General features: G+C 44.3%; 2 protein-coding genes across 2 annotated transcripts in view; one reads left to right on the forward strand and one right to left on the reverse strand.

Annotated features, from left to right (window-relative positions):
* The window catches only part of ITPR3 (inositol 1,4,5-trisphosphate receptor type 3), a 170273-nt gene extending 167312 nt beyond the window's left edge, over positions 1-2961 (forward strand). The window contains exons 57-58 of the mRNA XM_070745257.1: positions 601-762; positions 1347-2961. Of these exons, the coding sequence (XP_070601358.1) occupies positions 601-762; positions 1347-1415 (231 nt within the window). The 3' untranslated portion in view covers positions 1416-2961. The remainder of the gene's footprint in view (positions 1-600; positions 763-1346) is intronic.
* On the reverse strand, positions 2102-13191 carry UQCC2 (ubiquinol-cytochrome c reductase complex assembly factor 2). Its single transcript, XM_070745264.1, has 4 exons — positions 12962-13191; positions 11247-11321; positions 10479-10548; positions 2102-4143 (listed from the first exon to the last, which is right to left on the reverse strand). The coding sequence occupies exons 1-4, from the start codon at positions 13097-13099 to the stop codon at positions 4049-4051; spliced, it is 378 nt and encodes a 125-aa protein (XP_070601365.1). The 5' UTR covers positions 13100-13191; the 3' UTR covers positions 2102-4048.
* Between the last annotated feature and the right edge of the window lie 343 nt (positions 13192-13534).

Consider the following 13534-nt stretch of genomic DNA (forward strand, 5'->3'; position numbering starts at 1 on the left):
CATGTTTTCACTACCATATTTTTCGGAGCATAAGACACAAAAGAGGGTGAAAACTTGGGTGCATCTTATACACCGAATGTAGCTCCACCCATCCACTCCCACTCTTTGGTCTCTGCCTGCCAGCAATTTACCTCCTTGCAGCAAAGCCTGCTTCCCAAAACTCAGCTGATTGATTGAAGTTGCTGGCAAGCCCACATGCTGAAATGAAAATGAAACTAAAGCTGATGGAGACAAATTGCTAAATTTAAAAAAGCTGATGGAGACAAATTGATTAAATTTCCTTAAAGGAGGAGATTGTCTGATACTTATCTTCTAATTATCATTTGAGATTTCTGTTAGGTACCTTCAACCCATTCATCAAGTGAGTAAGTAGTGCCAAAGGAGAAGGCATTATTAATAGAAATACCAATCCAGAAGGACTCATCTGGCACTTATATAGTATTTTCACTTCTTCAGGCATATTAGAGATTTTTTTAAAATTTTAAACTCCTACAAATTTTACTTCCAACTAGGAAGATCTTACTCTATTTCCACTGTCTTATTGTATGTTTTGTTTCTAAACTCTGTTTAAATTCCTGTTTTTTAAAATAACCATTGCAGACCAAGAACTTGGATTGGTTCCCTCGGATGCGAGCCATGTCCCTGGTCAGTAATGAAGGTGAAGGAGAACAAAATGAGATCCGATGTCTTCAGGATAAACTGAATTGCACCATGAAGTTGGTATCTCATCTCACTTCACAACTGAACGAGTTGAAAGAGCAGGTAATCAAAACATCCAATATTTTTTCTTCTTTTTACTGGACTATATATTTCTAAATTTTAGAAAGGGCTAGGATAGTGTCAAGTTATGTATTTTGAAGGACCAAAATGTGTCCCAATAAAAATGATACACTGACTTCAGAAAAATGTAGAACATGCACTAGGTTTTCTGAGAAATTCTCAGCTATGTCAGTACAATTTACTATTCACAAATAGCAAGTTTCCTCTTAACCCTAAATTTCAAATTATGCTTTTTATTTACTTGCACCAAATGTCCAATTTAGTTTGTAAACATTGCCTTTGATGGAAACCATCTGATATTTTTTAAAAACTTAATTGTATTTGGATTAGTTTACCCTCTGGTACAAAGTATAGGTGCAGTGCATTATAAGTTTCTTGAGGATATTTTATACCAATAACTTGTATGAAGTGGAGGAATACTCAAGAAAAGGTTGAGATGTATGCAATAGCTGTTATTGCAAACTATCTTGAAGTCATTTATAGTTCAAGAATTATATTTTGAGAATCCTTAATTAGAAAATTTAAGAATCATGTTTTAATGTTCCTTTTTTTACTGCAAATTTCAGATGACAGAGCAAAGAAAGCGGAGGCAACGAATGGGTTTTGTGGATGCCCAGAACACAATGAATCACTGAGACAGTGGAATCCAAGTCTTCAAACAGAAACTGTAGTATATAGATATGTATGCACTTCCTGAAGAGGTAGTGGTACTAAGTTCCTTGCAGTTTTTATCGGCAAGAAACATGGTCCAGGCTGTGAGAGTTCCTAAAATCTCAGCACTTCCTTTTATCTCAAGCAGGACTGATTGAAGGCATTTAATTCAGCAAGAAACTGAAGCCATGACTAATTGTTTCTTCATATGCATTCAGTTTGCCATACCTTTGAACTGTATTATAACTGTTCCTTCTTTTTTCCTTCATGCACTACATTTGGATGGCTACATAGCCAGGTGCAAATAGAATTGAGTTGTCAGCGAGTAGTAGCTTGCTACCTTTAACTTATTCAAAGATATATGGAAAATCATCATATAAGGATTTCTTTGCAAGTGTTTCATGTTAAACTTTTTGAAGACATGAACATTTTGTGTCTAAAATTACATCTCAACTAAGAAGAAATTGCAAGAAAATATTCTATTAAGTTAATAGTTCAAACAATCATATAATTCATGAAATGGCTTCCCCCCCCTTGAATTGACAAGTCTGGACATTAATGAAAGATTGCACATCCGTGCTGTAGTACAAATGTGCAGTTTGTGCCTTGTTCACTCAATAGAGTAGTATAAAATACTTTTAGAATTCATCCTGCTTCCAAGCACTATGAGTTTGTGGGGAAATGTTTTAATTGTCATGGGTGTCAGAAATATCAATTATAATTAGTCTACATCAGTGACGGAATGGAGCTACAGAAAAAGTGGGAGGGAAAAAAGAGTAGGGCTAAAATTATAAAAGTTCTGAAATATGAACTTAGAAGTTCTTTGACAGAATAATTTGCTCCTACGAATCTAGAACACTTGTATAAGAAAAAGCCCCTTCTAAAATCTACTTCTGCTAGCTGCTGTTAAATGTAAGCCAAAGACAGAAAACAGCTGTGTATATTACGTGTGGCCAGTTGTTCCAATAGCACAAGTCCAGGGGTCTGCAACCTTAACACTCCAGGAGCCACAAGGGTCCTAGCTAGAAGCCCCCCGTTCACTTCTGGATCTGACTGGAAGCCCAGTTCCCCCACCATAGAGTCTCCTAGCATGGCATTCTTCTTCCTCTGCTGACTGGAAATCTTGTTACCCCACCATGTCTCCTCCTGAGCGGCATCCTTTTTCCTTTACCTGTCCTAACCGAAAGCCCTAACAATTGTGGAGCCGACTGGCGACAAGGAGATCAGCAAGGGATGAAAGAGCCACATGTGGCTCCAGAGCTGTGGATTGTGACCCCTGCACTAGTCTATGGGGAAGACTAGAAACATATCAAGGAGTCAATTTCATTCACATATGGACCAAAGCAGAGTGTTCTTCAGATATACAGACTGCTGTGCAGATTTAGTAAGAAAAGATTTTACTAATCATAAACCCAGATTTGTAATTTATCTTCATCTGGTTTGTTTCTCAAACACAGATTAAAATGTTAATATGTGAATCTTCTGAAATTTAAAACACAAAATCAGCATAATAAATGGAAAGCAGATGAATCAGCAGCCTCTTGATGTTGGTAACTTCATAAAACGACAAATCTTGATTAATTTTCTAAGTAATTTATATTAGTCACCCAAGGCCAAAGCTGGAAGGTATTTTAGAAGTCATTTATTCTAATCCCTTGCTCAATGCACAGCAGCATTCCCCAATCTTTCCAGCTTTCTGGATGGGGTGGTGCTAGTTCTGTGTGAGCACATGTGCGCGCAGCTCCATTTGCACAAGTGATAGGCATGGTGCCCGCCACTTGAGTAAATGGAGCACATGCACACACACTTTCCCGCTGCTCGTGCTAGTAGGGATGGGCTCTTCCGCAACCTGGTTCCAAATGGCTCAAGGCTTGGTAGTGGGCTGCGGCCTGAGGATCCCTGATGTATAGGCTATAAATGCTTTCCCTCCATGGAAGCCTTTCTTCCTGGTTCTAGAGAACCATGGCCACGGTGACTTGTGAACCACAAGATCGGTGTATGTGCTGATACATATTTTAGCAAGCATGCTATTTTCTTATGATGATAACATGTCCCACTGGTCTTTGCTTTTATTTCTTGGACACTGAGAATGGACTTTATCTATACTGCAGCAAAAAAAACACACCACATTTTGGAGCTGCCCATGTATTTGGTATCTTATCGATTTCACAAGCAGCAGTCACAGAATAGAAATTTGTCCTCTCAATATTCAGTTGTGCACAACATATGGCAAGCTGCTTTTTCTCACCCCTGAACAAGTGCTGCCTTTCCAGTAAATAACACCCAAGCTAATTAATAGTAAATAGGCACACATCTTTCACAGAATCCTAGTGTTAAGATATTCTTTTTTGTTTTGAAATATATTACAGTTCTGTTAGGCTCCAACACATCAGTTGCAAGATGACATTCACTAGTGCAGACAGGTAAACACCCACAGCATATAACTATATCATTTCCCATTCTTCGGATGGACTTCCTAAGTCTTCATAAACCAATGTAGTCAAGTAGAGCTAGTTTATCTCATTTCAGAATAGCTTTCCATTGTCCTTTGCTGGTAACGAGGTTTAGCTGTACTGGCAAAACCAGTGCTTTACAAAACCAGTTAAAGACTGAGTTATTATTTAGACTCTTCTTTCTGATGCTTGGCAGAGAATTTTTCACGTAACCTTTTCAATTTTCCAAGCTTTCCTTCTTCCAGTTGCTTCAGTTGTTCTGCAAATAATAGTAGTTGAATAAATTAAGACAGAATATTTTCTTTAAAAAAAGTTTTATATTTCTGCCCACTGTTTTAAGAGTGCTTTACAAAATATAGGTGACTGATATACTTCTTCCAGTATGCAACTGGAATTCAAAAGAGATTTTACCTCCCTAATCCACATGCCTTTGCGATCCATACAACTGAATACTCACAATCACAAGCAATAATTCTGTTTTAAGCTACACCTTCAAAACCCCAAAATGCAAAGCATTAGTTTTCATCTAAAGTTCTGCTTTGTTGCCTTAGGCAATATATTTTCTCTATTCAATACAGCAATTCTAGAGCCAGGAAAAAGTACTGTGTTTTCCTGGAAATAAGAGAGTCTTATTCTTTTGACTCCCCAAATATGGCCTCAGCTTTATTGTTGGGGGGGAGGGGGAAGTCCTTGCAGGACTCTGCAAGGCTTGTTGTGCCGTTGCATGCATGAACTGCAGGACTGCCACGAGCTTCATCATACCGGCACAGCTGGTGTCCTGCCGCTCATGACTGTGTTGGTATGTTGAATCTTGCAGTAGTGCTGCCGTTTGTGAATGCAAAGGCACAATAAGCTTTGCAGAATCCTGCTCCACGAGGCAGTGGTGTGACAAGACTCACAGAGTCTCATTTCTGGCAGGTGGGACGTGTTGGACTGGGAGACACACGTCCTGACACCTGTAGCTTCGTTGCGTTCCTCGACGTTGTGTCCAGGGAAGTCCATTGTAAAATAAAATTTCTCATGAAGTTGTGGTTGGCTTGCAGCTAGGCTCTCTTGCCACGGACTTTGAACCTGATGAGCCGGGGCCCTCTGGGCATGGCCGGCCTGTGTGGCTGTGGGTGAAGTCAGAGAGCGAGCCAGGGGAAGAGGGAGAGGTGAGGAGCCTACAGAGCCTATAGATCCCCCAACTGGGGATGTGCAGCCCCCAACTGGGGCGATGAGGAGATAAGGGACCCAATCCTGAATGCTCGGGTGAGAAGGATAAGGGGCCAGCAGGAGCAGTTGAGAAAGATCAGAAAGAAGAAGTGAGCACAGCTGTGCATAGTCAGCATTCCCCAAGAGTATTTAAGGGGAGGGGTTTTGAGAGTGCTCTTTGCAAGCAGTCAACGTTTGAGACGTCGGAAGAAAAACAGCCTGTGAAGAGTATTCTGTCTGACAAACTTGGATTAATTACTGGTCAGTTATAGGGTTAAATTATTATGACTATCAGCTTAGAAGCAAGAGTGTGGGAGTCATTCTCTTATCAATTTGGTCTCACGCCCGGATTTTGGCAAAGGCAGAGACTTTTGTTTAATGCAGTGATTGTGAAGTAACAGATGTCTCATAAAAATAACTTTTGTGTAAAAAAAAAAAAAAGCCTGCGTGTATGAGTTTACATTTTGGGGGCTAATTATTGGCTGGCTGCAGGACAGAACAATGAGTTTGAGAAGTTTGATTGAACTCGCGATAAGTTTTCTTTTATAATTAAACTTCTTGAACTCACAGGTAGGAGCATGTTTCAAACACTGATGGAGGCAGAGTCCAGAAGAGCTGAGCCAGTCCTACAGGGTGCGCACGCATCCACCTTTTGCTTGCTCTCTCTCTCGGCCAAAAGAATGCCCACCGCAATAAGAGCAGCTCCTGGCTGGGAAGGAGGGTGAGACAGCAAGAGAGAGGTGGGTTCACACACACCCTGTAGGACTGGATTGGCTCCTCTGGGCTCTGCCTCCAGCGGTGTTTTGTAACACACTCCTGCTTGTGAGGAGGCAGCGAGGCAGGGATCAAAGCTCGCTTCCTCGTCCTAACAGACAGGACCGTGTTTCAAAATGCTGCCTGGGGAGCTGAGCTAGTCCCACAGGGTGTGTGTGTACCTGCCTCTCACTTGCTCTCTCTCCTGACCAAAAGAGGGCCTGCCACATGAGGGCTCCCAGCATGCCCCCCCCCACTTTCCCCAGAAAGTAGTTGGGGGGTGGGACCTATTTCAGTGCCTGCCCTGAAAAGCCTAATTGGCCTTATTATTATGGATGTTATTTTCGGGGAAACACAGCAAAATTTTCTATACCTATTGAACAAAATCCTGCAATTTAGCACCATGCCACTGCAAAGACGTTTTAAATGCATACAAAAATTAAATAATTACAGTAGAAAATTATTAAATTGTAATAGTTTTAGCCTTAGCTTCTATATTGTGTACCCTATATAGAGGAGGCGTTACCCTATATAGAGGAGTCTGCGGAGAGGGGCGGCATACAAATCAAATCAAATCAAATCAAATAAATAAATACACTGCTAAAAAAAATAAAGGGAACACTTAAAACAACACAATATAACTCCAAGTAAATCAAACTTCTGTAAAATCAAACTGTCCACTTAGGAAGCAACACTGATTGACAATCAATTTTACATGCTGTTGTGCACATTCAACTTTGTACAGCACAAAGTATTCATGGAGAATATTTCATTCATTCAGATCTAGGATGTGTTCCTTGAGTGTTCCCTTTATTTTTTTGAGCAGTATACATTTAGATCTCACACCTTTTTGATCCAAAGAAGAAGAAAGCAAGTGGACCAAGGATATGGAATTTCTGTTACAATTCTTATATTAAATGTTATATTTTGGCTGATTCTCAGCACCACATGCAGGCAGTCCTTGACTTTCAACCATTCAAGGACTATTTGAAGGTATAACGGCCCTGATGAAAGCAAATTTGCATTAGAACCGTTAATCAAAATTCAGGTGCTTGACAACTGCCCTGTATTTATGACAGTTGCAGCATCCTGGCGTCGTGGGAACACCATTTTGCGATCTTCCCAGCCAGTTTTTGACAAGCAAAGGCAATAAGGGAGGCCAGGTTTGCTTTACAACTGCGTCATTCACTGCAGGGATTTGGTTAGCAACCCTGGCAAAAAGATAGTGAAATAAGACATGACTCACTTAACTCCTGTGCTTATCAATGGAAGTTCTGGCCCCAATTGTGGTTGTAAGCTGAGACTACCTGTACATCCATTTCTTTCTTTGGACTTCTCAAATATAGCAGTGAAACATTGAAAGTGTGATATGGAATGATATTACAGTATATCATATCCACTGAATTCCAAGAGTCATGTGACTAAATGGAAGAAATATGATAATGTCAGTTGGGGCTAGGGAAAACGACTTAACTCCATTAAACCTAAAGTAGCTTAAAACAGAGGTCCCCAACCTTTTTTGCACCAGGGACCGGCTTTCAGCTAGACCAGTTTTCCATGGCCCGGTGGGGGGGGGGGGGGGGAGCTAGCTGTCAGCGGCGCCGTAAAAGGGGCGATCAAGAGAGGAATGGGTGAATGAATGGACGGAGGGTGGGAAGGAAGGAAGGAAAAAGGGAAGGTACAGGAACAGAAGAAGGGTGCAAAGAAGCAAAGAAAGGTGTGAAAGGGGAGAGTAAGAGAGGAAGGAGTGAAAGAAGGGAATGAGGGAGGAAAGAAGGGAGGAAGGAAAAGGAAAGCAAGAAATGGAGGGAGGAAAGGAAGGAAGGAAGGAAGGAAGAAGGAAAGAGGGAAGGGACAGGAACAGAGGAAGGAAGCAAGGAAACTTATGAAAAGGGAGAGTAAGAGAGGAAGGACTGGAGGGAGGGAGGGAAGAAGGTAGGAAGGAGAAAGAAAAGAAATAGAGGAAGGAAAGGTAAAAGAGAGAAAGAAAAAGAGCAAGAAAGAAAGAAAGAAAGAAAGGCAACTTCAAAGAAAGGCTCACTGAGCATCTCTCACTCTCTCTCTTTCTATCCCTCTTTCTTTCTTTCTCTTCCTTTCTCTCTCTCCTCTTCCTTTATCTCCTCTTTCTCTCCCCCCTCTCTCCCCCTTTCCCTCTCTCTCCCTTTCTTGCTATCTCTCCCCCCTTTCCCTCTCTTTCTCCCTCTCTTTCTCTCTCTCCCCCCTCTCTCTTTCTCTCTCTCTCCTCCTCTTTCTCTCTCTTCTTCTCACTTTCTCTCTCTTGTTTTCTTTCTGTCTCTTTTGCTTTCTCTCTCTCTCACTCTTTCTCTCTTGTTTTGTTTCTCACGCTCTTTCTCTCTCTTGTTCTCTCTCTCTTGCTATCTCTTTCTCTCCCCCCTTTCTCTCACTCTCTCTTTCTCACTTTCTCTCTATCTTGCTGTCTGTTGCTTTCACTCACTCTCGTTCTCTCTCCGTTCTTCTCAGCGGTGACGCGCGCACGCCCTGCCCGCCTCACATTTGCCGAGAGGACTTTCGCCCCGGGCTCTCAGCAAGGGGGTTTGCATGAGAGGCAGGGCCGGCGGAAGGTGATATTCAATGTCGGGGGCGCACGGGCGGTTTTGCGCGCGCTCCCTATCTCCCTGCTAGCCCACTCGGAATACGTATTCAAAATAAGAAAAGCCTTTGCCGGCGAAGGCTTTTCTTATTTTGAATACAGTATTCCGAGTGGGCTAGCAGGGAGATAGGGAGCGCGCGCAAAACCGCCCGTGCGCCCCCGACATTGAATATCACCTTCCGCCGGCCCCGCCTCTCATGCAGCCCCCTTGCTGAGAGCCCGGGGCGAAAGTCCTCTCGGCAAATGTGAGGCGGGCAGGGCGTGCGTTCCGGGTGCGGGAGGAGCTGCGGTGAAAGGCAGGAGGTGGCAGAGGAGCAGAGGGGGCAAACCGGGCGGGCGGTGGGCAGCGCGGAAAGGCCGAGGGGGCCCTGGTGCCGCGGACCGGCTGAAAACCCCCAACGGCCCGGTCCCGGTCCGCGGACCGGCGGTTGGAGACCCCTGGCTTAAAAGATCATATTGCATATGGAATGATTCATGCATCTTTTTTTTAAAGAAAGGTTTGACATCTAATCTTTAAATTGTTCAGTTTCTTGGGATTAAAAATGGATTATTGTGTATCACTTTACATCAACATGCAATTTACAGCCACTAAGATACAAATCTCAATGAGGGGCCCTGAACCAGTCCTTTACAAGTGTTTTACATAAATCTAGTACAGTGATCCCCCGTTTATTGCGTCCCCAACCATTGCGAACAGGGTACTTCGCGATTTTTCAACCCGGAAGTCAAAATACCATCTACGCATGCGTGCGTTTTTTCTATGGGCACGCATGCGTAGATGGCAACCGGGAGATCAGCTGCTGGGTGGCTTTCCTGGGTCTTCCCCCTCTTGCTGGCGTCAGCGAGGAGTTTCCCCACCGCCCACGCAAACTCCTCGCTGCCGCCCGCCCTTCGCCCGCCCACGCCGTTCATTCTCGCCGCACGGGCCTGTCCACGCTGTCTCTCGGCGCTTTCGAGCTGAGTCCGGGAGCGAGTTCGCTCCCGGACTCAGCACGAAAGCGCCGAGAGACAGCGCCAAGGAACGGGCCTGTCCACGCTGTCTCTCGGCGCTTTCCAGCTGAGTCCGGGAGCGAGTTCGCTCCCGGACTCAGCACGAAAGCGCCGAGAGACAGCGCCAAGGAACGGGCCTGTCCACGCTGTCTCTCGGCGCTTTCCAGCTGAGTCCGGGAGCGAATTCGCTCCCGGACTCAGCTCGAAAGCGCCGAGAGACAGCGCCCCCCGGACCCCCAACCCGGGTTTGGGGGGCTGCTAGGAAGCCCCCCATGCCGGCGGCAAACAGCCGCGCCGCCCCCAATCTTCGGCTCCTCGCTAGCGCTGTGGGAGTAAAAACACCATCTGCACATGCGCAGATGGTGTTTTTACTTCCGCATCGCTACTTCGCGAAAACCCGCTCGTTGCGGGGGCTCCTGGAACGGAACCCTCGCAACGAGCGGGGGATCACTGTACAGTGGTACCTCTACTTAAGAACTTAATTTGTTCTGTGACCAGGTTCTTAAGTAGAAAAGTTTGTAAGTAGAAGCAATTTTTCCCATAGGAATCAATGTAAAAGCAAACCCATTAGGAAACTCATAAAAGTTCAGAATTTGGGTGGGAGGAGGAGGAAGAAGAAGAGGAGGATAGATAGGAGGACAGTGCCCAGACCGAAGGGAGCATTTCTTTTCTCTGGGCACTGGCAGAGGTTTATTCCCTCTCCAACGCCCAGAGAAAGGAAAAGGCTTTGTTCGCTCTGGACTGACAAAACCTCCTCAAGTGCCACTGAAAGGCTCCTCTGGCAGCCCAGAAAAGCCCGAGATGTCCGGGATTAAAGGGGAAATGGCAGGAAACTGGGCAAGCCTTCGTGACGCTCTCCGATTTCCTGGGAATTTTTTCCGGGCTCGGGTTTTTAAGAAGAGGCAAAAAATCTTGAACACCCAGTTCTTATCTAGAAAAGTTTTTAAGTAGAGGCGTTCTTAAGTAGAGGTACCACTGTATAAAGAAGACACTAAAAGTTGTTGACCCCGTAAATAGATTCCAAACAGTTACTACAGTTTAAATACCTGTTGCAAGGACCAACTTGCACTCCTCCACTGGCACCCCAGAGAAGTTTGTATCTCTCAGACGTGGATACTATTCCAAAAAAAACAACAAAAAACCAGACATATAAATACCGTATTTTTCAGAGTATAAGACGTACCATAGTATAAGACCCATCTTAGTTTTGGGGAAGGAACATCCTTAGTCTGGTCAGCTTCAGCACATTATTTTTATCCCCTAGTTAGGGCTGAAAAAATATTTTTCAGAGGGAGTAGCAATGAAAAAAGCCTGCAAAGACTTAGGGCTGAAAAAACTACCTTCTGAGGGAGTTACAACAAAAAAAGCGTGCAAGCCTTAAGAGCAGGGAAGATCATTAACACCTCCTTAGGGCTGAAAAAAAGCTTGGAAAAAGTTGCATTGGGGTGTAAGATGCACCCAAATTTTCAGTCTCTTTTAGGGGAGAAAAGGTGCGTCTTGTACACCGAAAAATACAGTATACACCTCCCCTTTTCCGACAGAGTAAAGTACTTTGACAAGATAATGAAATAAATGGCAAGAAATGAAAAACATTTGCTAGGCACTAGAGTATTGTTATGGTAATTAACAGACTTTGTGCATATTGGGGCACATGTTTCAGACTTATTTTCAAAGGGTATACAAAATTTTAGAAGACTGGGATTGTTTTTTCTCCTGAACTAAGATAATGAACAGATCTAAACAGTATGTCTATTAGAAAATTATAAAGAGAGCAGTCACTGCATAATCATATTTATCACAATGGCAGAACTCACCTTATTTCTATAATAGTTAGTATGAATTTTGGCTAAACTTTCAAAAATTTCATCGCAAGTCACTGGGTCAGCAATCTGCAAGAACAGATGGTAGGAAAAAAGGAATTGAAAACTTACATATTTTGCAACAATAATTAAAAAGATTCTTAATGCTTAGAATTTGTTTTAATTATAACTGCCATACCTATTCAGTTATCAAATGAAAAAGCTTCCTAAAACCGATTTAACATGAATCTTGTGTGAATTCAATTTTTTTGTCAAATCTTCTACAAATCAAAGCATACTACTCAAAAAAATAAAGGGAACACTTAAACAACACAATATAATTCCAAGTAAATCAAACTTCTGTGAAATCAAAATGTCCACTTAGACACTGATTGACAATCAATTTCACATGTCGCCAGCACATTCAACTTTGTACAGAACGAAGTATTCAATGAGAATATTTCATTCATTCAGATCTAGGATGTGTTCTTTGAGTGTTCCCTTTGTTTTTTTGAGCAGTGTATTTATTTGTAATCCATAGAAAGACTAGGTATGTGATTCACTAAACAGCCCCAAAATATGGCCACCAAATGAACCTTAGGCCCTTCTTCAAATGTCAATGGGATATGGAGATCCAGCATAACTTATCTCCATGGTACCGTGTTTCCCCGAAAGTAAGACAGTGTCTTACTTTCTTTTTATCCCCAAAAGCCCCACTGTCTTACTTTCGGGGTATGTCTTATATTGTCCCGGGCACCGGGGCCGGCTCATCTTCGGGCTTCGGCCCGGGCGAGGCCTCTTCGGGCACCGGAGCCAGCGGCGACTTCCTGACGCGCTACCGGCTGGTGTCGTCTAAGCTCCGCAAGCGCTTCCTGCGCAAGCCCAACGTGTCGGAGGCGTCGGAGCAGTTCGCGGCGCTGGCGAGGGAACTCACAAGCACTGGATCCAAGTCCCTTCATTTTTGTAACCTATTTTGGCTCTAAAATATGACCCATTTTGCAAAACATGATGCCAAGATGCCGCCTCTCCATTCTCCATCCTACCAAGGTGGAGGTGCTGCTAGTTCTCAGGGCAAATCCAGATTGTTGGGAGCAATATGCTGACTCGAGTTAGCATATAAAGCAAGGGTCTCCAACCTTGGCAACGTTAAGACTTGTGGACTTCAACTCCCAGAATTCCTCATTCAGCTTTATAGCAGGGGTACAGCAGCAAAGCTGGCTGAGGAACTCTGGGAGTTGAAGTCCACAAGTCTTAAAGTTGCCAACTAGGTTGGAGACTCCTGCTACAAAGTACCGTAAAGCGGTATTGTTATTGCTACTGTTACTCCTGAGAAAATGCTTCCAGGAAGTCCAAAACGGAGTCCTAAAGCATCGTGATCCACAGGTCCTCCCAGATCCCAGGACTGAAAAAATCACGCACGGGCTTCCCTTCGAGCCCGCAGCGCGTGCGCCTGCCTGACTCTGAATCGCTTGATCTCCATTCATAAATTGGTAAGGCGGCCGGCAAGGGAAAAAAACTAAACAACAACGGCAAGTCCTGAACTTTTCACAGCCTCCTATCCTGGTTCCGCACCCGCCCATTTAACAGCGCCACAGCACAGCCCCCTTCCTCGCTTTGGCCCAGGATGAAGAAGCTTTCTAGTAAACGCAAAGCAAACGACCTTGGCGCCGCCAATCGCCTATCTCAGCCCCTTTACAGCGCAAGCAAGCCCCCTGACGTCAGGGTCCAACCTGGGTATTCTCTCCCTCACGGAAAGCTTGCATCACTTTCTGCCGCACCACGACTCCCAAGTCACGCCCGCGCTTGGTCTCCTCCACGGGCCACTCCTCGCAGAGCTTCAAGAAGCGCCGGTACCGCGCCAACGCCATCTTGGCGGACGTTTTACCCGGCGCTATTGGCGGCCGGCTCACATGGCCTAGGCTGGCCTGACTCCGTCACTCAGTTTTGCCTCACGAAGCTGGCGGGGTCTATTACGGGAGAAGAGAAGATGGCGCCTGCGCAAAGGGAGCCGGCCTATACTGAGGGATGTGGTAGTTTTAATCGCCGTGATCACAATTGTAGAGTTACGGGAGAAAGTGAAACGTTAAGAGATGAAATCAGAAATTCACTCGGGATTGCATTGGTTGTACTTGCGCCAATGATTTTGAGCAGCGTTTTTCAACTTAAACGACTTTTAAAGATATGTGGACTTCAACTCCCAGAATTCCCCAGCCACCTTGACGTTTCAGAAACGCTGCTGTAACCCAGGACTTGTTACAGATAGTCCTCGACTTACGACCGCAATTGAACCCAACATTTCTGCT

Source organism: Erythrolamprus reginae, chromosome 3, assembly GCF_031021105.1.
Source record: "Erythrolamprus reginae isolate rEryReg1 chromosome 3, rEryReg1.hap1, whole genome shotgun sequence".
Classification (NCBI taxonomy): domain Eukaryota; kingdom Metazoa; phylum Chordata; class Lepidosauria; order Squamata; family Dipsadidae; genus Erythrolamprus; species Erythrolamprus reginae.

Bases quoted from the DNA above. Each gene is read 5' to 3' on its own strand.
- UQCC2 (XM_070745264.1), bottom strand. From the start codon at position 13,099: ATGGCGTTGGCGCGGTACCGGCGCTTCTTGAAGCTCTGCGAGGAGTGG. The intron at 11,322-12,961 runs GTTGGACCCTGA...CTGTTCTTGCAG, and splicing joins GTGAGGGAGAGAATACCCAG to ATTGCTGACCCAGTGACTTG. The intron at 10,549-11,246 runs GTGAGTTCTGCC...TTTTTGGAATAG, and splicing joins CTAACTATTATAGAAATAAG to TATCCACGTCTGAGAGATAC.